The 26,876-nt window shown below is 37.7% G+C and overlaps 1 protein-coding gene across 2 annotated transcripts in view; it reads left to right on the top strand.

Annotated features, from left to right (window-relative positions):
* The window catches only part of LOC6037426 (phospholipid scramblase 3), a 97,813-nt gene extending 74,664 nt beyond the window's left edge, over positions 1–23,149 (top strand). The window contains exons 1-3 of one of the 2 annotated variants that reach the window (XM_038249314.1): positions 16,609–16,698; positions 18,342–19,159; positions 22,865–23,149. In XM_038249314.1, coding sequence (XP_038105242.1) covers positions 18,560–19,159; positions 22,865–22,996 — 732 coding nt within the window. In that variant the 5' untranslated portion in view covers positions 16,609–16,698; positions 18,342–18,559 and the 3' untranslated portion in view covers positions 22,997–23,149. Of the gene's footprint in view, positions 1–16,608; positions 16,699–18,341; positions 19,160–22,864 lie in introns of those variants that run through there. The other variant, XM_038249315.1, reaches the window with a different exon arrangement.
* The last annotated feature ends 3,727 nt before the right edge of the window (positions 23,150–26,876 follow it).

Below are 26,876 nucleotides of genomic sequence, written 5' to 3'. Positions count from 1 at the left end.
TGATTCTGAGTCGATAAGTATACTTGAAGGTCGGTCATGTTATACATTTTTAGAAAGGTATTCCTTTTCAACGAGTTCTAAGGATTGAAGATCTGACAACCCTATCAAAAGTTATAAGCACTTAAGTGTTATTTATGCACTTTTTAGAGGCCGGATCTCATATATTTCGATGCAAACGTTGTCCGGATCTATCATGCGACCGGTCATTAGATAGGTAATCAAAAGACCTTTCCAACGAGTTTAATAGATTGCGGATCTGACAACCCTATCAAAAGTTATAAGCACTTAAGTGTTATTTATGAACTTTTTGGAGGCCGGATCTCAGATATTTTGACAAAAACGTTGTCCGGATCTATCATGCCACCTGTCGTTGGATAGGTAATCAAAAGACCTTTGCAACGAATTCAATAGATTGCAGATCTGACTAACCTATCAAAAGTTATAAGCACTTAAGTGCTATTTATGAACTTTGTGGATGCCGGATCTCAGATATTACCTAGCATTACACTCAACATGTGAAGAAGGCACCAACCACCTAATGGTGGATTAAGTAACGTTTTTTTTTTCAAAAAATCGAGATATTGGTCGCCAAAAATTTTCAACTTAATTTTTCGATGTTAAAAATAAAAACTCAATCAAACTGTAGTGTAATTTTGGTAAAGTGCAACGTTTTCAAGTTATAGCCATTTTTAGTTATTTTTTTGGAAAATAGCGGCTGTTTTTCATTTTTTTGCTATAAGTGTACATGTTTGCCCACTTTTGAAAAAAATATTTTTTAAAAGCTGCGAAAATTCTCTATATTTTGATTTTTTGAACTTTGTTGATACGACCTTTTCGGTTCGAATCCCGCGGCGGGCGCTCTAAAATTCTTTGTGTAAATATGGGTATTCGGCGCCGTCGCTCCGTGCCATACTCTCATACACTTAGGAGCCCAGGGCGGCGAAGTCCTTGTAGATAAAAGGAAGACACTAGTGGTTGGTACTAGCAATGGTGGCCGACAGCTATAAAGTCAACTTCGTTTTTGATACGACCTTTATTTGCTGAGATATTGTCATGCAAAGTTTTAAAAACAGGAAAATTGATGGGTTCTAAGTCTCATGGCCTATCTACAATCACTTAGCTTAGAACATCTAAGTAAAGTAGTTACTTAGGAAAGTACGCAACTTACGGCCGTCATCCACAATCAACTTAGAAATTTTGCTGGGCTGATATACGTTGCTATGCAGTTGTTTGTTTACCTTTGATATTGAAACGTCAACTTACCGTGGATTTTGAAATTTTTCAAACCATACGTCAGTTTCTAATTTGATTACTTTTTCATTGTAGAAGCTCGGCTTCATTTCCATTGATTCAAATTCCTAAGCTAAGTGAAATTTTCTAAGCTAAGTGATTGTAGATAGGCCATCACCCAAAAAACCAACCATTTTCTAATGTCGATATCTCAGCAACTCATGATCCGATTAACAATGATAAAATATAGAACATTTTTGAAATTTTTTGATCTTTTCTAAAACAATATTTTCAAAATTTTCAAATCGAGACAAACATTTCAAAAAAGAATTGATTGAATATAACGCCCTTTAGAGTCACTTTAGAGTTGAGTATTCTTTTTTTCGGGATTTGATTATTCAATGGTTCGATTATCCAAAGTGAAATTTGTCCGAGGCCTTCGGATAATCGAGTCTGGACTTTAAATAATTAATCAATACTAAATATGTTTTCCAAAAACAATAATGTAATTTTTCACATTCGACTTTCCGTGCCCCTCCACCCTGGTACGAATGCTAAACTAGGTGGTGTCAATTTAGTACAAAATCCACCAGCAGAACAGACCATTCGAACACTCCATTTTCAAAGTTTTGGGGAGGAATTTGCTCGCCAACTACTGTGAGAGTCCTGCTTTATGGCTTTACCACTACCATTTTTCTAAGTGTGTGCCTTGACGACAGTCCCTTGACATCAACGACGGGGTTCTTGACAGTTTTGCAGATAATGGTAGGCAGGCCCCGTGGGGTGGGGCACGGTATACGGGTTAATCCTTTGCAGACTTTAAGACACCGCGAGACTTCTCGTTTGTTCTGCTGACAGTGCAAAGGATGGAGGATTTAAGAATGATAGAAAATTAAACTGATCATAACGTGAAAACTTTACTTAAAAAAATCACCTATCAAAAATTCAATCTGTTCATTACATTTTCGGTCTCAGATCAAACCAATTGAGCTAATTTAGTGTCCGAGATGCCCTCATTGTCTCCGTTGCACAAAATTGTTCTCTCACATGCAAAAATCTACTGATCCAACTCAAGTGCCACCCCCTATAGAACTTTCCACGTGTGCGATCCCACTTGCACTCACGTGGGTGTGCTCTTTTAATTTTACCTCGTCATTGCCACCTGGCAGTTTTGTGCCCTGCGGTGGCGGATCTTTTCCACCGAGCTGGCACTCTCTGGCACGATGATTAAGTTTAATTATTTGCACTAGACTGTCACTTGCTTTTAATTAAATCCTGCTGCTGCTTGGAGATTTTCTGGAAGGCTTCCACTCTTTGATTCTGTCTTTAACTAAGCGGTTTTAGTTTTGATTGAGGTTTCTAAACATCACTTGATTCGTTTGCAAAGATTTTCTCAGTAAGTTTTCAACTAAAATTGAGGGTCGAGATATCCAAAACTATTTTTCAAAAAGACAGCATTTTGAGAGCTCTATACTTTAGCTGCCAAACTGCCAAATTGTGTCAGTCAAAGCGGCCAACTTACTTACTGCACTCGGGCCAACCCCGATGAAAAATTCCTCAACAAAGTGCACACCAATTTACTGCACAAACTAAATCTTCCGTCCTGGGGCGGCGAAAAACTTCCTCAAAGGTAAGAAGGACAAAGGAGGAGATGATGAGAGTTAGTAGAACCACCCTCGAATTTTCCAACCCACAAAGCACACGTTCACACTCACACATTCACGCAGATGAAGCAGCAGCCATCCATCTAATTTTACAGCGTTTCACTTTTTCGACGAAGGTTTTGGTGGTGGTGGTGGTGGTGGTGGAAAAGTTGCCCCAAAGCCAAGTTAAGCAAAGGATCATGTGCTCTTCCCGCCCTTAACTTTGCGAGGGAGGTTCACAAACTGGTACATGATGCAAATTGCAACCACTGCAGAAGCAGCAGCAACTCAGTACAGTACAGCTAGGCGCTTGATTAAGTGTTTGGGAAAATTGCAAACACTGTAAAGCTTAGTTTTGAGATCTTTTGCTCGGGTTTTTGGAGAGGGATTGGGTTGGAAAGATATAGCTATCTTGCCTGGGGGAAAAGCAAACTGATTACGATAAGATAAGACGATGCAAGATAAAGTTTAAATGGTAATGGTGAAACAATGAAAAGGCCAGTGGGAAATTGTGATGATAAAATATAGTTGAAAGGTACTTACAGAAAATGGTGATTTTAATACAATGAAACAATGCACTAAAATAAAAAAAGTACCGAATTCCTAAATTCTAAGAATTTTGGCTTCCTTTGGCACTTTTTCTTATTTAAGTGTGTCTTATATTCGAATTAATATTTGACAAGAGACAGTTTTACGATTTATGAAAGGGTTCAATAATTATTTCTCAAATTTAATATTTATATTTGATAAGAGGCAATTTTACGATTTATGAAAGGGTTCAATAATTATTTCTCAAATTTAGCACTAACCAATACATTCCACTTAAAAACAACAAAATTTGGCAAACTTCAACAAACTCGTTGTTTTGGTATTAAAATTTTGTATAGTTACACATTTTTTTTATTTTTCCAGTTGTGAACAAAACCTAAATTCAAAATATTTGAACTTTTGCATCGACAAATTGAGGCCAAATTTGAATTCAAAACAAATTAGGGGGAGAGGGGGTAATATGCAGCCCCGGTGCAAAATGCACCCGCTGCTTTTCTCGGTATTGAAAAGAATTTTCCAAAAATCATAGAAATTGCGAGCTTAACCACGGCGTGTTTTCTAAAACAAACTTTTCAGGAAAAAATATTCATCGCTGCTTCGAAAAGTATCTTATAGGAAATTTTCTCAGCTTTCCAATGCTTCTAAGAGTGAAATGTTTCATCGGGAAATTTCTGAGACATCTCTATTTTAACTTTTTTGGTTTTAAATTTCTTTATTGATCATTGGAAACTTTATACTAACAGTTCAGAAAACTTATCAAATGATGTGTTTCATGTGTCATTTACTCATCAAAATGTGCAAAATAAGACAAAAAACTACTTTGTAGAAGATTGCAAACCGCTAAACATTTTGAAAATAATATTTTGTCTGAGTTTTTGAATATATGGTATTAATTCAGAAATTAAAATCATAAAACACTGTTAAAATATATTTTTTTTTCAAGAATTATTAGATTATTACATATTTTTTGTGCACAAATATCACGTGTCTGCTCTTATTTAGCTTGTTCAACCGGAATTTGTCAATGGTATTATTGAATTTTAATGAATACATTTGATATTTTCCAGGACCATAAATACAAACATGATATAAAATCGAAAATGTACTACATATTACACTTGCAAGTTTCTAAAGTCATATTTTCATGAGAATAAAATAAATATATTTTTTTTATAAAATGTTCACTGTTGAAAATACACATAAAAGAAGAAATTAAACTCAAGTCTTCCAATGCAGAATGCTAAACAAACACCGTCACAAACTTTTTTTTGTTTAAACAATATTATTTATTATTTTAGCAAAAAAAATCAAACAGAAAATTTCTTTCCAAACTATATGAACAAAACTCAAGCGATAAAACATTTTTTTTTAAAAAGATAAGATTAAAGATGAGAGTCTTATAAACTTCTAAAATATAGCTAATTCCTTGATCATTTAATACAAAAAAGCTAAAACAATCATTTCATACTAATGAAAAGTATTTCTCCTAAAGCTAGCAACAGTAGTTTGCAGTTCAATTTCAAGTATTAAACATGCAACTGGTTAATGTTTGATTAATGAAATAAGATATTTATTCATAAAATTCTAGTAATACCCTATCAATCTCAAAGCTGTAAAAAATTCGGATGTATCAGCTAATTCCAAGCTGAATCAGAGCAGACCAGTGTTATTTGTACCCAACAATTATGTGATAATCTATTTGTTCTTTGAAAAATAATATTTTCATGCGGTTTTATGATTTTAATTTCCGAATAGGTACCACATATTAAAACATTCGGTATAAACTTTAATTTCAAAATGTTTAGCGGTTTGTAACCTTCTAAAAAGTTGTTTCTTGTCTTATTTTGCACAAGAGCCAAACGACATGCGACACCTAGTGTTGAGTAGCAGAACAGAGCGAAGAATGTCGATTGAAATTTCCGCCCTTTGAGGTTATGTATGCGAATTCTGTTTTGTTAAATTCCAGCGTTCAAAACAACTTTTGAGCAAAAATTCGAGCTGATACTTTGTTAACGTTTGATGCTCTATCATTTTAAACAATATTATTTTTTCAAAATTATTTTTTTTCCAAAGTTTTTTTATTGCGTTAATTTATAGAGGGCAAAAAGTTTACACTCGTACTACTTGATTTTTTTCTCAAAAGTTGTTCTAAGAGCTGTAAATTCAATTTTAAGTTTGCATTCCTATATAACCGAACAGCGAAAATTTGAATCGTCATTATTCGATGCTTTGCGCCATCTGCCGGAATTATGGAGCTTTTGATCGCGAATTGCCCCGCATGGTTAATTGAAATGAATCAATCATATTTTTAGAATTTTGTTATTTTCGATCAATTTTGAGGTTCTTAAAGATTTTTTTTTCACATGGATGACGAAGAATATGAGTTATTTTAGAACATCTAACAAAATTCTTGCATAGAAATGCTTTTATAGATGAGAAATCACAGTTTTCCCTTAGAGGGTGCATATTACCCCCTAAAAATAAATGACATCGCTCTTTTTTCCCAACTACACAAAGTTTGTAATACAAACATTCAACTGTTGGCTTAAAATTTAAGGTATTTGCAGTTCATACATCAATCTCTTTAAAACGAAAATTCTATAGATGACACTCCCACAGAAAAAAAAATCATGGTAATATAACACCTTTGAAGGGGTACATCTTTTTTGTCAGAAAAATGTGTAATTTTACCACTAAAATTGTGTAATTTTACCACTTTTCTGTAGTAATATCGCTTTTTGTCTAAATTGAGGTAAAATTACATCATAAAAGAGGTAATAATCAACCTTTCAAAATTACACCTTCCAAATTCACACAATTTTTTTCTGTGTACAGTTAAAATGAAAAACTTTACAAAATTGTAACATTGTTCACAACATCAAAATATGGAAATTGAGTCCAAAAATCAAGCTTGAATTTTCCCCAAGTAACATTTTTTTCCAGGAGTTCTACAAGAGCTCTTCAAGATAGCTACAGCATAGCAGTTTGGACCGCGGTACACAGAAAAAAAATCATGGTAATATTACATCTGGGAAGGGGTACATCTTTTATGTAAGAAAAAAGGTGTAATTTTACCTCTGTAAATGTGTAATTTTATCACTTTTTTGGTGTAATGTCACTTTTTCAGTCTAAATTGAGGTAAATTTACATCATAAAAGAGGTAATATTCAATCTTCCAAAATTACAGCTTCCAAATTTACATTATTTTTTTCTGTGTAGGATAAAATTCTCTTCAAAACTACTTCAGGAGTTTGGAAGAGTACTTGAAGAGAGTTTTATCCTACCGCGGTCCAAACTGCTATGCTGTAGCTATCTTAAAGAGCTCTTGTAGAACTCCTGGAAAAAAATGTTACTTGGGTTCGATATTATTGTTCACAACAATGAAGCTTATTTTTCTGAGTACAATAATCCTTTGTAACCGCTAAGGATTTAAAAAATACCGTCGCGGCTCTGCTTGACAGAAAAGGTCCTACTTGACAGTTCGTTTCAAGGGGACCATAGTTGATCCATCGAAAAATGTTTTCTTGTCTTTTTTTTGGAATTAAAATGAAAAAAAAACAGTGGTTAGAAATGGGTTTTAGTCGTGTTGTTACCGTTGTACATCAAATTGAGATAAGGCTTTAGAACCCTTTTGTTCACGGGAGGGGGGGGAGATTTTTTTTTCAGAGATTTTTAAAAAGTGTCCACGTAGTTTATGAATGGTCCCTTTGTTATTTATCAAACATTACTGCTCCTGTAAATTGTTGTAATCTAAATTTCATTTCTCCTATAATCCAGCTTAAGCAAATCATACTAAACCTCCCGCCTGAGCCCACCCATCAACAACGATTAAGCCTCGTTAGCTCATCAAGTGCTGCTACCCACTTGCCCCGAATCTCCGCAGCCAATCATGTCCCCCCGGGGAGCAATAGCATTCCAATCTTACGGTCATCGGTGGCAACAAAGTCAATTATCGACGTACAATGCCATCTCTTGGTCGTACGAGGTGTCTGCATTCTGTTTCCGATTAAGGTACACGAGCATTATGGTATGTGTGTGTGTGTTTGCGTTTAGTACTACCTTAATGCGATTAGCTTGATTGAAATTAGGGATTAATGGCGTAATTATCACCCAGGACGCAGCCACTACAAGGTTGGTCCCTTTTCGCTGGAGAAAACCAATCAGTGCTGAGTAGAGAACCAATTCTTGGTCAGAAGAGTTACAGAAATAGGTTTCTCGAGAAGAGGCAAAAAAATATGTTCTTTATTGACATTAATGAGACTCCTTCAAAGAAAGCACTAATTTGCATCCCATTTTCATAAAATGGTGAACCAATCAGGCGCCTCAGTGCACTAGAAGTTGAAGAAGAGAAAACAGATTCCAATTTATCAAGTCAGTGTAAAATTGTTTTGCTACCGTTTCAACAATGCTTGAGCAAGCAAAATAAATTTACTTCAATTACACATGCATATATCGATGCCTCTTGTGCTCTCTTGTTCTTAGCTTGCTGGTTTTCCTATTTAGTTAACATAAGAGAGCACAGAGGCATCGACATAATAGACTTTATCATAGCGGCAAATGTAAGTGCAACCATGCAAAAAAGTATGGTTTACCTTCATTTAAATTCATTTTGAGGTACCTACACAGAAAAAATGATGGTAATAATCATCAGAAAACGTTGACAGATTTTGTGTAAGAAAAATAATATTGATTTTACATCAAAAGAGTTGGTAATATTCAACTAGCCAAATTTTCAACATTCCAACATTCAACCTTTTTTTGCTGTATATACACGACACTGTTTGAAATGCTAGCGTCGAATTATCTTGCAAAATATTTTTTTCCCTTATAACCTCAGCACCACCCTATGATATTTAGGAAAAACTTTTACCATAGTGATTAACCGCAAGTTTCTTCCCCTAATCTGCACAGCTGTATGTGTATGAAATCTAATACACGCATGTCTTGTGTTCTTATTGGGAACTAGCAAGTCATATTTGATCGGATTTACATACCGGATTGGTTTTCATCCTGGTTTCGAGCTCTCGGCCGTTTATTTGGGGCGAGGAGGATGAATTCCGAAAGTCTTCCCCGAGGGGACATCAGAGATAAGTTCGGGCGAGGAAACGGGGTGGAGGCTAGTCCTAAATTCCACCCAGAGGGCTTTGCAGGAGATAATGTTAAATAATCTTCCGGCATAATATTTCGATAAATTCAATCATTATCCGGTTCGATTTCATCAGTGTGGGGTTACCAGGGTAAAAGAGAGTGGGGGGAAAACTACTTCCTTGATCTGGGCTCATATTTGAGCCTCAGGGAACGATATGAGACCAGTAGAGGAATTGACGATGTACGCAGATTGGAAAACTATGCTCTGATAGTAGAGGATGAAATTCAATTCAATTTTTGTCCTGGTAAGAAAGCTTTTTGTTGAGATCTACATGACCTCAGGGCAGGGTCCGAATAAGGATACAAGCAGATTTACGAAGAAATTATTTCTTGTATTTCCTTGATTAATGTTTGCACGTTGGATAAGTACATAGTGAATTTAGTGTACCTGATAATATTTGGGCTATCAATTTCTTATGCTTGTTTTTCCGTGAGTGTGAAAAGAATGTCAAATGAATTGAGATGAAACTAATACCAAGAAAACCCATCAGCAAGAAACTGTAAAATGTCAATGACTCTAGGTCGATCGTCAAACAACTCTTGACACTATCTAAACTGCACAACAGCAAATCAAAGTTTGTGCATCTCAAGTCAACTTTATGGGCTACCAAACATCCCACGAAGAGCATTCCCAAGCTAACACTCTCGTGGAACTTTGAAGCCACTTTGTGTCAGCTTTTCCATCATCAAACCCTTGGCGGCAGGTTCTGTTTGCAATCCTGAACAAAGGTTCTTGAAACAAAACAAAACCTCCTTAGAATTGTTTACCATCATCATCATCATCCTCAAGGAGGATGAAACTTGATGCCAAACTGCAATGTAAGCAAAGGTGACTTTCGAAGCTTTCGAACGAAAGATTTTCCTCGAATCCATCGTCAATATGGAAGGTGTAAGAACCGAGGCAAAAGCAAAATTTAATTTTCTATTTTTGCCTCAACCTTCCCCACTCAACCATCGCACAACTGGCCCGATCGTGGGTGGTAGGTTCCTATACCTTTTAGGGAGATGTCATATGTCTGCCGATATTGCGATAAGGGTGTTGCCTTTCAGTTTCCAGTGCCGTTGAGCACTGCTTCAATCGCTTGACTTTGATTGGCTGCTGCTGCTTCAGTGTTTATTCAATATGTGAAATCAAAACGCCACATGGTCGATGATTATTTTCAAGGAGTTCCCTATCGTTGAATGGGGAACATTGGTGATTGACATTTTGCACAGTGGTGGTTCTTTCCCGTTGATTAATGCATTGATACTGAATTTAAAATGAACACCTTATTTTTCTAATTCATACGAATCAATCTGCATGTTTATACTAAGGGTGGACTGAAACATCATTAAAGTTATAAAACAAAATTTAAAAAATCAATTAATCTAATATAACCCTAGCGTAGCCAGTCTTTCGAGGGCATCCTGGAAAATGCCTTAGGTTGATTAACGCCTAGCATCCTCTTGTCATTATTAACATTTCCAGTGCCCCAATGCAATAAACTGCCTTGAAATATCACAAAACGTTAAAGCGGCCAGGCCAACTGCGTAAAGTTTAACGCAAAGATGATTCGTTGAAGTGGATTGAGTTTGAGCACGAATGTTCAAACAGCAATACAGTTCTGAATCTACATGGGGAGGAAGAAACGAGGGGAAATTTTTTTAAAAAATCAATTAGAGTGCAAAATATCTCATCCCGGACAACAGCCGAAGAAGCAGAAGCAGTGTTGTTAAAATATCAAAATATCAGCTCTCAGCAACTACAATTATTATTATTCATGCCTCAAATACAACTGCTCTTCTCTCTTTATTGAAACTCTCAGCGCCGAACATAGCCGAACACGTTTTCGTGTTTACACACTCGCGATTGATCGGCTCCTAATCGCCATCTCGTATTCTCTCATTGCAGTTTGCGGAGAGATTGAGAGACTCAGCGGTGAGAGCGCATAGTCGAGGAAAAGGGAAGGCGTGATAGAGAGAGAATGGCATCGCTGGGAATCACGAGACACAAGAAGAGATCTCACAAGCTATAGTGACGGCCGCTATACTCTCGGATGTTTTTGGTGCAGAGATAATCAATTGATAGCTTTTCTATCACTCATTTGCAACACTGCACCCTAATGTAGGGGAGAGTGGGGAGACTTGATCCCCGGGGAGACTTGATCCCAAGCCTGTATCTCGTCAGCATGTGGGTAAAACAATTATCTTTGTTCTAGAAAGTTGTGCGAATTTGACTAAAACTCATTGTAGAAAACATAGAAAAAAAATAAAAAATGTTTAGATTGAGTTACACACATTTTTCTAAGAAGTGCTGCAAAAAAATTCCAAGAGATCTTTTTTCTTTGTTTTAATAAGTATAGAAAACACTCAAAAATTACTCAAAAAAACATTTTTTATACATGAATTGTTTGATAAACATATTAACTCCAAAGCCCTTACACATTTGACGTTAAATTTATCGTCATACTATTTTTACAATCAGTTGTTTAAAAAAGTGCGTTTAGGGAGACTTGATCCCTGCATTTTTACAGTCACTGGAATCAGCCTCAAGATTAAATAATTGGGCTGGGTTTTTGTACATAGTTTCCTTTAGTATAGTTGTACATAAATTACTGCAGTTTGAACCATATTTCAAAAGTTTTGTAAACAAAAATTACCAGCTTTATGTAAACATGCTCAATTTTGGTATAAAAAAGAAAATTTTAAGTTTTTAAATATTTTGCATGCATAACTTGTTATATTTTGAACACAAACGTACAGGTTTAATGTGAAATTGCTGTAACTTATAGAAAATTAAAAGTTTGGATGAATAAGAAACATTTTGCTTAAGATTTCTTCAAAATGTTGAAAGGGGGATCAAATTACCCCAAACATTTTGAAAATGCCGGTTTAAAATATTTTTTTAAAACGCTTGGCATGATTCGAAGAGTTCATCTGATAAAATACCCTTATTAGCCAAACATAGTTGAATGTTTAAGCTTTCAATTCATGCTAAAAGATCATAGTTTTGTGAGAAATTGACAGAGTTATGTGCGATACAAAAAAAGGGGATCAAGTCTCCCCACTCTCCCCTACATCTGACTCTGAGCTACAAGTATTGTTTGCCTTTGATTTGTTGATTGCTGAAATGAACAAGGTTAAATGATTCGTTGCAGCGAGAAGAAATACTCAGTATCTTAAATCTTAGAATACATTTTCAAAGCGAATAAAATTGCATAAACATTCTTGCCCATTCTGAAACAAATTAAGCTTACTTTTTGTTAAGCTCTTCAAACTTGATGCAATTACACTATTTAAAAAAATAATTAAGGCAATAATGATAAACTCCCCTCAAAAAGAAACAATTAAATTTGAAATTACTTTCTGCTCTGTTGATGAACATGACTTTTTTATTTATCTCTTCTTCGAAATAATTATTTTAATTTTGCATTGATCCACCACCGAGCAACAGCTGAAGAGAATGAATGAAACCAAAACAAGCCGTTTGGTTAAAAGCTATCGTTGTGCTTTCATTTGGACAAAAGTGCTTGCATCGTGGTGCATCGCCACTTTAGAGATATTCGAGCAAAACATAAATTTTACATTTTGTCAAACTTGTGTTTTCTTGTCGCTCGTAGGTTCACTAGACTCAGTTTCAAGCCACATATATTCATATGACTAACTCCATGATGCAAGTTATCACATTTTCCATGTATGTCAAAGTGATTACACTTACACAGTAGACGGTCTTGAGTAATAAAAAGTGAATTGCGGTTAGGTAGTACGTACATAACGATATTGAAAATTGAATTTCGAGTACCTGCCACTATATGTCTTCCTGTTATCTACAAGACCTTCACCGAACCGGCAACCTCTGGATTGTCAGTCCAGTGCGCGGTCCGATAGATCCACACGGGCGGGTAGATTGGAACATTAATGCACAGCTTAATCTCGGCTCGTTTTTCCACAACTTTCCTCCGAAACCCCTCCGAAAATTGCATTGTTCTTTCGTTTAATCTGACCGTGGCCCAAACGCACTCAACAAAATAAATGAACGCAAAAAAAAATAAAAACATCCATCAGTAAAGGCTTCCCCACCGCTGCGCTGCGCGCTCGAGTGCTTCTTTTATTAATCGAAAATGATTTATCATTAAAAATGCATATTTATTGTTTCCACCCCCCGGGCAAGCTTTCGTATGGACTTTTGCGCCCAGGGACACGCAAAGATTAATTCGATTCGGGCCCCGGAAACGAGTCGGCCGTCGTCGTTGTTCGAAAATTCGGTCCGTCCGGCAACCGTCCGTGGTGGGATTAATTTGCCTATACGAAATCAATCGGATTGGTTGGGATTGGGATGATTTGGCAATCGTTGTACCGTAAAATGGAAAGAAATGCGAAGTGAAGTTAATTTTAGAATATCTAATACAACCCATCCCGAGCATGGGTAAATAACAAGGGAAATGCGTAATAATACCTTTCTCTGGTATCAATACCACATTTTGGTATTCCTAGACCCTTTAAAATTTGTCTTAAGGATTATGCAAGAGCAAAATGTGGTATCATACCAATTTAAGGTATTGTTTTGATATTGCAAAATTGCAGAATTTGTCAATGATCGAACACCACATTTTGGTATTCTTTTGGTATTACAGTATTTTATCAAATTCCTCTGCAACTATGGGAAAATTTTGACCAATTTTGACAAAATAATTAATTTTGCGCTATAATGATGTCTCAAAGCGAATGCTTTCATTCAAACCGGAAATTTCAAACTTGATTTTAAACATTTTTGATATACCCCCTATAGAAATGACTTGAAATTGTGGAAAATTTTCTAAGTCAGGATGGCACATTTTGGTATTATTTTGGTATTAAAGTGTTTTATCAAATTCCTCTGAAACTATGGGAAAATTTTGACCAGTTTTGACAAAATAATTAATTTTGCGCTAAAATGATGTCTCAAAGCGAATGCTTTCATTCAAAACCGGAAATTTCAAACTTGATTTTAAACATTTTTGATATACCCCCTACAGAAATGACTTGAAATTGTGGACAATTTTCTAAGTCAGGATGGCACATTTTGGTATTATTTGAATATTGAAAAGTTTCATCAATTTTCTCTGAAACTATGGGAAATTTGTTAAAAATTTTTTACGAATTAATTAATTTTGCGCTAAAATGACTTGAAACCCAAAAATGTTAAAGATGATTTTAAAAATTAGTGTGATATACCCACTAATATTTTTTTCAAAAACGTTGAAATATCTCTAAGTCGGGATAACCAAATACTTTGAAAAACGAGTCAATCGACAGATTAATGAATTTTGGTGAATTTCAATTCAGTTTCATTTTAATAATACTTATTTTCCAATCTTGTTATTTTTCAGAAGCTTCAAGAACTTCAAGCACAGGCCGTTCATCAATGACAAATGCATTCGGTGTGGTGAAGAATATCACTAATAACAACATGGAATCATCAGGTGAGTAGATTTGGCTGTTGCATATGAATAATTTCCGTTTTTTTCACTATCTGCAACTGCTGCACTAAAAATGGTATGAAAATACCAAATTTTGGTATTACTTGTTCAAATACCAGCGACCATAATGTGCTCTTGGTTGCCCGGTAATAGATGGTAAAATACCATGAAATCATACCAAAATCATGTATGTGAAAGACCACAGAAATACCAAAATATGATTTTCCAGGGCGCGGAATACCTAAAAATAAAACCATGGCAATACCAAGTTTTGGTATTCAAGCAATGTTCAAAATCCAGAAGACCTCAACTTGGTATTGAAATGGTTTTATTTTGAGGTATTATTTTACCCTTGGAATAACATGGTTTGGTATTGTTGTGCCCTTACACATACAAGATTTTGGTATGATTTCATGGTATTTTACCATCTATTACTGGGCAACCAAGGGCACATTTTGGTCGCTGTTATTTGCCCAAGTAATACCAAAATTTAGTATTCCCGTGTTATTTACCCCTGTATCAGATTAAACTCTCTGGGTTCTTCATCGTTACAGTGCAGACTCGATTATTCGAAGCCATCGATAACGCAAAGTTCACTTTTTTTAATTTTCTAACTTTTAACCATAAGCTCGAGTTATTCGCACCCATTTGAATCATATTTAGTAGTTGATTAACTTTTACAGAACCAAATGTATTTTTTTTTTTTCAATATTTCGTCACTTAAAATTTTCTAATCATTTTAGAACACAACCCAAACAACGAAAAAAATATTTTCATGGTTTAATTACCAGAAGGTTTGATTCTGACCCACACAGAGAAAAAATCATGGTAATATTACATCTGGGAAGGGGTACATCTTTTATGTAAGAAAAAATGTGTAATTTTACCTCTGGAAATGTGTAATTTTACCTCTTTTCTGGTGTAATGCCACTTTTTCAGTCTAAATTGAAGTAAAATTACATCATAAAAGAGGTAATATTCAACCTTCCAAAATTAAAGCTTCCAAATTTACATTATTTTTTACTGTGCAAGATGACGGCCAAATTGGCGGTTAAGAAAACAAATAAATCCTTGAAAACATGCAGTTGATAATTTAACAGGCAATCAGCAACTCGTGGCTTTGGGTAATCATGTCTGGACTGTATTTACCACGTGGATGCTACGTCCGTTATCTGTGAACAATGTCACAATGTTGTTTGTGGTAGCTGACAGAACACTCCAATCGTCTTCACCACGACAACCTGATTTTTACCTAATTTTTCTTCTTTCGTTCGTTTCACACACAAAGGAATGAGTGCTACGCAAAGTCACTCACACAATCATTGACTTCCTTCCAGGGAAAATATTGCTAAGACAGCGGTCGTTTGACATTCTACCGAGATTCCAATCATCTCTCCAATGATAGCAATCATATGACTCCTGTCACCACGCAGCATACACTAGGAAGAGAGTGACAAACACGAGAGAAAGAGAAAGAGCATGTTGTCTCGTTCGGGCGGCTGCTAGAGTGGTGCTCATTTTTCGTTCGTTTCGTCTTCGTGTTTACGTTCACCGACCGTCACCAAGCAATGACGATTATGAAAGGCGTTGTGTGACAGCGATCAAACATCGTTTTGGGAAATGATCGAGCAGTCCCATTCAGTGACAGATCCCTTTTCAAGCCTTGCTCACTGTAGTCGACAATGTTACTGAAGATGTCAAAATATCGAGAGTAACATTGCTGAAAAAGTTAAGTTTTTTGATTAAATATTTTTGGCCCCGGATTGTTCGGGCTGATTTTTAAAGGGGGTAAAAACATTTAAAAAAATATTTGCAACGGCCTTAAAACTGTTTTTCTCCAATTTTTAATATAACTTTTAGTGAGTAAGCTTACAAATTCAACAATATTTTACATTTTTATCTGTCTTCTTTATAGTATTTACAAAGCAAACAAAGCTTCCTCGTACAAGTATGGAAATTGCCGTGCTGCCCGCTCCGAACGGGAAAATGAATGGCTTCGCAGCTGATTTTAAAAATTAATTTTCGTGGACTACTGAGCGTAAAAATGGCGCCCGTGACGTCGATGTATTTCGATTGACTTTATTTTTTCCATGTTGTGACTTTCATTGTTTTCGGCCCGTTCTACTACGTCCAAAACGGAACATTTTCATGGCGTTTAAACATTTATATCTGATTGCTCTCGTGACTATATTATTCATTAACGATAATTGGTGGCTACTGGTGCGAACTCACCGTATCTGTGCACACACACACACACACACACTTACGCACAAAACACGACCATTCAACTGGTTAAAAATGAGATTTACCGTATCAAGATTTATTCGAATTGGCCTGTTGCGTTCCACTTTATCTTGATGCTGTCAGTTTAGACAGAAGAGCATTTATGGGTGATAATTTTCTGACAGTGATAAAAATAGCACAAAAGATGTGCACACGTTCGTCAGTCACACTGAACCAGCGAGTTGTGACAATTAGTCAACGGTTTAAAATCAAATCTGGTTTATATCAGATCAATGAGGTGGGGGAAGGGATGCTAATCACTCGAACGTGTCCAGCTAACCAATCGCTACTGAAGATAAGTCAGTATGGTAGCGGATATTGTCTGAAGTGGACGTGTGATTTAGAATAAAGCAACACATTCAAGTTTAGTGAATATGAATGAAATAGATGTTGGTGATGAAAATGCGGTAAGATTGTTATTTTAATAAAACAAACAAAAATCATTAAAACAATAGCAACAAACATAACTACTTCTTGAAAACATCACTGAAGCGTGGAGAAATCAAATCATGACGATACTCGATTAAATTAATCAATGTGACACAATTAGACATAGAAATAAAATCGTTGCATTTATTGGATTCCAAAATTACACTTCAATTACTGAAATTATTTTATGTGTATTAGTATAATTCAAATATAAAACGAATGTTCAGTCAAAGTTAAATAAAACCTTGTACAATTGAGCACGTAATAAACCCATGATCTATTTTCACTTCATAGTCGATACACGTTGTGTTTGGGCAGTCTACAATATTCCGTGACTGGGATAAATTAAGACACAACTCGTCAAAAAGTGTTAATTGAGGCATGCTAATTAATATTCGGTACAGTCTTGAGTGTTTGGGAACTATAGGTAAAAGATGCAAATTTTGCTGAATCAATCGAAATGTTTTTGAAAATTAAGATGAAAATTTGATTTACTCAGTGATTGTTTTTCTTATACAACAATAAAGCATCCAAGGTAGAGGTGGGCAAAACCGCTCTTTTTAGGAGCCGCTTATTTTCGTTCGCTCACTAAAAGAGCCGCTCTTTTGAACGGCTCTTTCGCTCTTTTTCAAAATTTTGGTAAAAAGGTTTTTTTAAGAATTGTGTGATTTTGCGAACTCTTTCTTAAATTGTGGTTTAATCGATGAAGTTTATAAACACTGCAAATAAAATCAGGCAAGAGAATTATTTTTTTTCCATAATCTTTCAGCTATTTAGTAGATTTTTGGTAATATTTTACAAGCTATGCTATGCAATGGTAATACTTTAAAAGGTAAAATGCCCAAATTTGTATTCGGATAATACTTTAATGTACGATCAGTTATATACAGAAAAGCTTTTTCGTTTTGTTTAGAAAATCATTTACTTTTGGAATTTCAAAGAAAAGTAGGAAACTGAAAATAAGTTTGAAAACTTTAACTTTGCTATATTGGGATTAATTTTTATAAGCAACTATTTTTCAATTGAGAATTGCATTTTCAATTCTAAAAACAAATTTTGTGATGCAATTTGTTTGAAATTCGATAAATTATATTCATAACAAGTTTAAAAATCATTCTATCTTGGAACGGTTCTTTCAAAAGACCGTAGTTTAAAAAAGAACCGCGGTTCTTTTTTTGTGAGCCATGGTTCATTCGCTCTTTTAGTAAACCGGCTCTTTGAGCGGCTCTCTTTTTTGCCCACCTCGAATCCAAGGTGATGGGGTGCAATAGCTTGATATAAAATTTGCATTGGCTCAAGGTAAGAAAATTATAATAGCTAGTTTGTTGCCATACAACTGGAATATATTAAGCAGTTAGACCATTGGAATTTTCTTGTGGTTTATGCCCTTAACTCCAACCAAAGGGAAGAGCCCAACAAAATTCAAACCGTGGGTCCACAATCTCAATAAAAACATTTTTGATAAGTTTTTCATTTTACTTGCGATTACTGTTGTCCTAAAATCACATAGTATTTCTGTCATTATATTCCATCCTCTAAGAATTTTTCAAGAGATTTTATTATGATAAAGACATGCTCCAGATTTTTTATTATTCCGGCATTTCCTTGCATCTCCCCACAGACCGTACAACAGCCTTCCAGATCGGCCACCTACGTGCCCATAAACTCTCAACTGCTTCGGCTAGCTGCCCAGGACGAGTCCGACGGCCAATCTTCACGGCGCTCCTCCGGTCCACCCTCCTACGCCCTCTTTCCCGTGTCAATTGACCTATCCCCTTCGAAGTACTTTCCGTCACAGACGCTCCGACTCTCCATCATGGCCTGGAGCCACTCCGATCGATGACCACGGTCCACCTCGTGCAGCAGTCCCATCCGGTACAGACCTTCTGCGGCTGTGACATGCCCATTCAGTTTAGCCTGACCGATCGCCACGACACCGAAATGTACCGCATCCGGGAGCAGGACAATTTTTGCATCCGGAACTGCATCCCCGGAGCGTGCCGGGTTCGGTCCAAGCTGTACGGCAAAAACGACGAACCGATGCTGAACTTTGTCCGCAAGAGTCCCTTTCCGGCGCCTTTCTCGCGCGAACGGTTGACGGTCTACTTTGGCGATGACGGCGATGACCTGCAACGGCTGGGGACGGTCCAGCAGGTTTGGGCGCTGGGCAGGAAACGGTTTCGGGTGCTGGATGCCACCGGGACGGAGCTGGCCCGCATTAGTGGTCCCCGGTGGAACGGATGCGGATGCGGACGGGATGTCAAGTTTGAGATTGGCAACCAGTCGGTGGAAGGTGCGACAGAAGTGGGCAGCATTACACGACACTGGAACGGACTCCTGCTGGAAATGACGGAGAATTACAGCAACTATACGGTGCGGTTCCCACGGGACATGGACGTCACGGTCAAGGCTACGCTGTTGGGAGCGGTATATTTGATCGTAAGTGAAACTAATTTGATTTCATAGATATCACTAATCGACAAAACAAAACTTGTGTCAAGGGATTGACGATATCTCATCCGTTCCTGAGAGAAAAAGCATCCCCGAATCCGATGCAATCGACAGAATTTGATTTTATGTCCACGCGGACTGATGCGAATCTGGTAAATTTTTTAACATAAAAAATCGAACAATTTAAAAAAAACCATGCGTCTCCTCCCAATTATATGAGCCATCTACAAGAATATGGAAGCGCCTGGTGCATAGCCATTTCCTTTAAGCACAACGGAAACAACCAATACAAATGTATAAAAAAGTTGTCAAGTTCTCGGGGGGTCCACAGCTAGCATTTTTTGTACGATTATAAAAAAATAAATATTTAAAGTTTAAAATTAATTTATTTAAAAAACATATTTTTTGATTTATTTGTTAACTAAAATTTTATGAATCTCAAAGGTCTATGGGTACTTCGGGATGTCCATGGTCATCCAAGGACTCCCTGGAGTTAAGATCTGTCTACCGCCGTAACAAGCAAGAGGTCGTCGGATTTTGACCCCGGATCATGTGCGTATAGCATCAGTGGATATGGTAGACTACTGTATGAATGTGTTGTGTTCATGGTCATCCGGACTCCTGGAGTTAAAATCTACGAGTCTACCGCCGTAACAAGCAAGAGGTCGTCGGATGACCCGGATCATGTGCGTATAGCATCAGTGGATATGGTAGACTACTGTATGACTGTGTTGGGATGTTCGTCATCCAGGACTTGAGTTAAGATCTACGAGTCTACCGCCGTAACAAGCAGAGGTCGGATTTTGACCCGGAGTGCGTATATCAGTGCATATGGTAGACTACTATATGAATGTGTTGGGATGTCCATGGTCATCCAGGACTCCTGGAGTTAAGATCTACGAGTCTCGCCGTAACAAGCAAGAAGTCGTCTTATTTTGACCCCGGATCTTGTAATGCTATACGCACAAGATCCGGGGTCAAAATAAGACGACCTCTTGCTTGATACGGCGGTAGACTCGTAGATCTTAACTCCAGGGAGTCCTTGGATGACCATAGACATCCCAACACATTCATATAGTAGTCTACCATATGCACTGATGCTATACGCACAAGATCCGGGGTCAAAATCCGACGACCTCTTGCTTGTTACGGCGGTAGACTCGTAGATCTTAACTCAGGGAGTCTTGGATGACCATGGACATCCCAACACATTCATACAGTAGTCTACCATATGCACTGATGCTATACACACAAGATCCGGGGTCAAAATAAGACGACCTCTTGCTTGCTACGGCGGTAGACTCGTAGATCTTAACACCAGGGAGTCCTCGGATGACCATGGACATCCCAACACATTCATACAGTAGTCTACCATATCCACTGATGCTATACGCACATGATCCGGGGTCAAAATCCGACGACCTCTTGCTTGATACGGCGGTAGACTCGTAGATCTTAACTCCAGGGAGTCCTTGGATGACCATGGACATCCCAACACATTCATATAGTAGTCTACCATATGCACTGATGCTATACGCACAAGATCCGGGGTCAAAATCCGACGACCTCTTGCTTGTTACGGCGGTAGACTCGTAGATCTTAACTCCAGGGAGTCCTCGGATGCCCATGAACATCCCAACACATTCATACAGTAGTCTACCATATCCACTGATGCTATACGCACATGATCCGGGGTCAAAATCCGACGACCTCTTGCTTGTTACGGCGGTAGACTCGTAGATCTTAACTCCAGGGAGTCCTTGGATGACCATGAACACCCCAACACATTCATATAGTAGTCTACCATATGCACTGATGCTATACGCACATGATCCGGGGTCAAAATCCGACGACCTCTTGCTTGTTACGGCGGTAGACTCGTAGATCTTAACTCCAGGGAGTCCTCGGATGACAATGAACATCCCAACACATTCATATAGTAGTCTACCATATGCACTGATGCTATACGCACATGATCCGGGGTCAAAATCCGACGACCTCTTGCTTGTTACGGTGGTAGACTCGTAGATCTTAACTCCAGGGAGTCCTCGGATGACCATGGACATCCCAACACATTCATATAGTAGTCTACCATATGCACTGATGCTATACGCTCATGATCCGGGGTCAAAATCCGACGACCTCTTGCTTGTTACGGTGGTAGACTCGTAGATCTTAACTCCAGGGAGTCCTTGGATGACCATGAACATCCCAACACATTCATATAGTAGTCTACCATATGCACTGATGCTATACGCACATGATCCGGGGTCAAAATCCGACGACCTCTTGCTTGTTACGGCGGTAGACTCGTAGATCTTAACTCCAGGGAGTCCATGGATGACAATGAACATCCCAACACATTCATATAGTAGTCTACCATATGCACTGATGCTATACGCACATGATCCGGGGTCAAAATAAGACGACCTCTTGCTTGTTACGGCGGTAGACTCGTAGATCTTAACTCCAGGGAGTCCTCGTATGACCATGGACATCCCAACACATTCATATAGTAGTCTACCATATGCACTGATGCTATACGCACATGATCCGGGGTCAAAATAAGACGACTTCTTGCTTGTTACGGCGGTAGACTCGTAGATCTTAACTCCAGGGAGTCCTTGGATGACCATGGACATCCCAACACATTCATATAGTAGTCTACCATATGCACTGATGCTATACGCACAAGATCCGGGGTCAAAATCCGACGACCTCTTGCTTGTTACGGCGGTAGACTCGTAGATCTTAACTCCAGGGAGTCCTTGGATGACCATGAACATCCCAACACAGTCATATAGTAGTCTACCATATCCACTGATGCTATACGCACATGATCCGGGGTCTAAATCCGACGACCTCTTGCTTGTTACGGCGGTAGACTCGTAGATTTTAACTCCAGGGAGTCCTTGGATGACCATGAACACCCCAACACATTCATACAGTAGTCTACCATATCCACTGATGCTATACGCACATGATCCGGGGTCAAAATCCGACGACCTCTTGCTTGTTACGGCGGTAGACTCGTAGATCTTAACTCCAGGGAGTCCTTGGATGACCATGAACATCCCAACACATTCATATAGTAGTTTACCATATCCATTGATGCTATACGCACATGATCCGGGGTCAAAATCTCACGACCTTTTGCTTGTTACGGCGGTAGACTCGTAGATCTTAACTCCAGGGAGTCCTTGGATGACCATGGACATCCCGAAGTACCCATAGACCTTTGAGATTCATAAAATTTTAGTTAACAAATAAATCAAAAAATATGTTTTTTAAATAAATTAATTTTAAACTTTAAATATTTATTTTTTATAATCGTACAAAAAATGCTAGCTGTGGACCCCCCGAGAACTTGACAACTTTTTTATACATTTGTATTGGTTGTTTCCGTTGTGCTTAAAGGAAATGGCTATGCACCAGGCGCTTCCATATTCTTGTAGATGGCTCATATAATTGGGAGGAGACGCATGGTTTTTTAAATTGTTCGATTTTTATGTTAAAAATTTACCAGTTTCGCATCAGTCCGCGTGGACATAAAATCAAATTCTGTCGATTGCATCGGATTCGGGGATGCTTTTTCTCTCAGGAACGGATGAGATATCGTCAATCCCTTGACACAAGTTTTGTTTTGTCGAGTAGTGTATTCTATTTATCGATACATTTTATTTAAATTTTCAGCACGTTGGATTTTTCCACAACTCCATGAAGAAATACATTGTCAGAGGCTTCTGGTTCATTTTTGTTGCAGCAATAGTCGTATTTTGCATTCTAGGATTTATCTCTAAGAGTGAGTTAACAGATTTTGTTTGAGTTTTGTATAGATTTTATCATATGGTTACTTTTATTATGTAAGAATATGCTGGCCATTAAATAAATCTCAAGGTAACATAAGAAAAATCTTACATTATTGAGACTCTGCTTCCGATTTGATTCAATTCTTCACGGCCCATTAGTTACATTAGAGCGCAGATTCGATCTCAAGTGTTCCTACAACCCCAAAGCGAAAAACTGTTCCCAGAAGACAAGTGACAAGTTGCAAACCACAAGTCACCATCATCGTCTCCGTCGTCTAGGCTAGCAAAAGAAGAATGCTCCTCGTAGTTTGGTGGTGTGACATGGCACAAATATGATTACATCACTTCTTCCTTATCACGCCCATCAACGTGACAAGACAAGTGCGTGCTACTCCAGTGTATGTGTGTGTCACCAGATAATGCTCAATTTTTCAATTAATTTTCTTCACCGCCACCATAAGTGTCACACAAGTTGCCTCATTTAATTAATCACACACACACACACATACAAGGTTCACACACCCACACACATGAGGAACCCCCGCTCTTTAGCAACGTAATTACAGGCAAAGACGACTTGTCTGTTATTTTTTGTTTTGTGTTGCTGGTGGCGGTGACGGCTGCTGACACATCACAACTACTCACCACCAACATCCAACGAGCCTCTCCGTACTGATGCTGGAACTAACTAGCATGTATTGCACACTGATCTCCTCGAATGAGAACAAGACTTCTCCCAACGTGGGGAACGCTGCTGTGTCATGGAGTGTCTTTGGTTACCAAAAAAAAATATGTGCAGAAACAACATCCTAAGCAGCAAATTAGAAACTCAAAATGTTGGCGAAGGTCACCAGGTGGGCTTTTACCTTTTTTAGGGATTTTTTTCTAATGGTAGGTTAATCAAACGGCTCTAACTCCAGAACCATATTATAAATCTAGATGAAAATTTGGGAGGATGTAGAGCTCAAAAAAAAAAATGCAATTTTTGAGATAAATAAAAGATATGAAAATGAAAAAAATTTACCATATTTTCATTTGGAAACTGTGTAATTCGTTGGAAAATCTTATCACATCCGAAAGCAGATGGATATTTCGAAATTTGAGCGGCAACTCGCCCAGGTTCAGCTCACTAGAATTCATCTGCATTCAGAAGAATCAAAATCGGATTCAGGGGAGCTGAGAACGACGCAACACAAAATTTGCAAAATTTTACCACACACGAACATCACTCGATCTCTACGGAATTTATTTTCTCAAAATTCGAGGGTTGGAGATGGACGAGTTCTGTCAAGGTGAAACGATAGAGCGTCGAATATCGATGCAGTGTGATTTTTTAGCGCTTTTTCCGATTAAAATTCACGCTGAATCGTCATATTTACGAACATGAAAATGATGTCCAGCCATAAAGTAAAACCTATACCTTTCTTTAGTATGAAAGGCAAAAACATGTTTTTTTCGAATGATCAAAAATAAAAGGGGTCTAACCACTCCTCCATCACGAGGTATCGAAAAATGGACCTCAGATTAGTAAAATTTCACACAAATCGAAAAGGGATCAGTTCACCTTTCTCCAATTTTGTGTGAAATGGCTGGAAACCCCGATACGACCGAAAGTAAAACTTTTCTTTGTACAATTTGTCATGAATTTACAGCAACACATTGCCCGAATACAAATTTGAGCATTTTTTATATAAAAAGCTGTTTATTACCCAATAGGTTCCGAAAATTATTTTCCATCATGTGAAAGGTAATTAAATTAAGAAATTTTGGAGAAAGGCGCTATTTATTTCAGGGAATTGGGCATTTCTCTGCTTATATTGAACCAAAACAGAAACTTTTTTATAGAACTTGTTCAGAAAACTGTTTTCTACACACCCAAAGGAATAATATATCTCAAAATCTGCAACAGTGGATTTGCTGCAGAAAATGTCACATTTTATAACATTTTTTGCAGCAAGCCCGCAGATCATGTTTGCCCGCGTGTAAATATTTCAGCGATCTGCAGTTCTCACCAACACATATAATGCTGGCCCGTTCCCGAGCAACACTCAAAAGAGAAGAATATGTTGGTGCTCTTTCACTCACTTTTCATCAAGCGTCCATGGCGCGGTGGTAGCGTGTCGGATCAATAACCAAGAAGTTGGTGGTTCAATCCTCATTCTGTTAAGTTTTTTTTTGTGAAATACAACCAAAAAGCAGTCGGTAATGTCGATAATTGTCGGTAACGGGCAAAATGTCATACCCCTATATCGCAAAAAATGCATGAGGACAGTTTTCATGCAGATTCTGATAAACTTTCATGCCGCCATGCATCACAATCATGCGACCGCCGTTTGGGTGCAATGTGATTGATTTTAAAATGTTTTAAAATGTAATTGTGTGATGTGGCAGTGTATTGATTGTTTTTTTTAACCTATTGGGAAATAAACAGCTTATTTATTTAATAATCTATATTTTGCATTGTTTAATGCTGAAATTCGTATCCGGGCAATGTTTTGCAGTATTTTCATTACAAATTGTACAAAGAAAAGATTAATTTTCGGTCCTATCGGGGTTTCCAGCTTGGATTTTGGAGTAATTTCAAAGAATGTTAGAAATCTGGTAAATTTGGTTCGTTTTTTTTTATTGGAGGTCAAATATTGGTCAAATGTAGTTGGTTAGAGTCCCCAAGGCATATTAATTAGAAGTTTGAGTAATGTCAACATGAATGCACCTGTTTTCTGTGACTTCATTTGAACAAATATCTCATAAAATCGAAAAATAATCTTCAAAAAAAAGTTGCTCTAGACCCCCCGATGAAATTTTTCGGTATATCCCGCCAAATGTCGGGAAAGAGCCCTTCTTTCACAGTGCCAAATATCAGACATACCGAATTTTTTATCATTAGCTTGTTCTAAAAAACACACCGTGACCAGCTGGGCTCACCTACACAGCAAAAAAAGTAGTAATCCAGCTGCGTGTAAAAGGCCTGGGTGTAAAAAAAAAGTTGCATTTTTTTTATGAAATTCAATGTAATATTACACCCTGGAATATGTAGCCCATCAGTATGGGAAACCTACTTGACCGAAATGTCAAGCTCATATACCTATGCCATTCTTCATCGGTCTGATGGCCGAGCGGGCTAAGGCGCCAGTCCATACTGTTGGTGCTGGGTTTGAATTCCGTCGGTTGCAGTTTTTTTTTATGTTTACAAAAATTGTACATGCAACATGTAATATTAAATGTCTTTTTTGACGAAAGTGATGTGCATGCTTTTGCATGCAATTTTACCATCGGATTTTTTGCTGTGTAGTAGCAGTAGCAAGAACACGAAGCTTACTGCAAACCTCCGTAACTCTGCCACCACCATCGCTCGCCGCTAGCGTATCGAGCGTATTGCGATGGCGTTAAACCATGCTCTACATTGTGCAACGACGACGACGACGACGAGAACGTTGTTGTCACATACAACACCATCTGCTGCAACGACCATCACTTACTAGTAGCGGTTGCTGCAACTCTGAAATGTCTTGGAAGAAGGAGGTCCTTCCAGGAGTGAGATTGCCGGTCGCTTGTCTTGTACTTATTGCCCTTGATGCAGGACGATAAATTGGCTGATGGGGGGGGGGTGGTTTTTGCAGAGGACGAATACCTCAAGATGGTGTACCGTGTTTAGTGCTAAGCTAAAGGCAGGAAGCTAAATCAATTATCACCGATGAGTTAACTTGGCCTTAGACCGATCGAGTGGAAAGATTACAGATGTGGGTTTAGGGTAGTATACCTAGTAGAGCACTTACCAGGAGGTTCCTGCATTTTTGTTATTATCAATGCAGAGCAATTCCAGCTCAAATCTGGAATTTTTCTGGTACTTTTGTACCTGACCCTCTCCGATTTCAATGAAACTTTGTAGACATGTT

Source organism: Culex quinquefasciatus, chromosome 1 (genome assembly GCF_015732765.1).
Source record: "Culex quinquefasciatus strain JHB chromosome 1, VPISU_Cqui_1.0_pri_paternal, whole genome shotgun sequence".
In the NCBI taxonomy this organism is placed as follows: Eukaryota; Metazoa; Arthropoda; class Insecta; order Diptera; family Culicidae; genus Culex; species Culex quinquefasciatus.
Note: the sequence above shows the minus strand (reverse complement) of the source record. Positions and strands in the feature narration are given on the sequence as shown.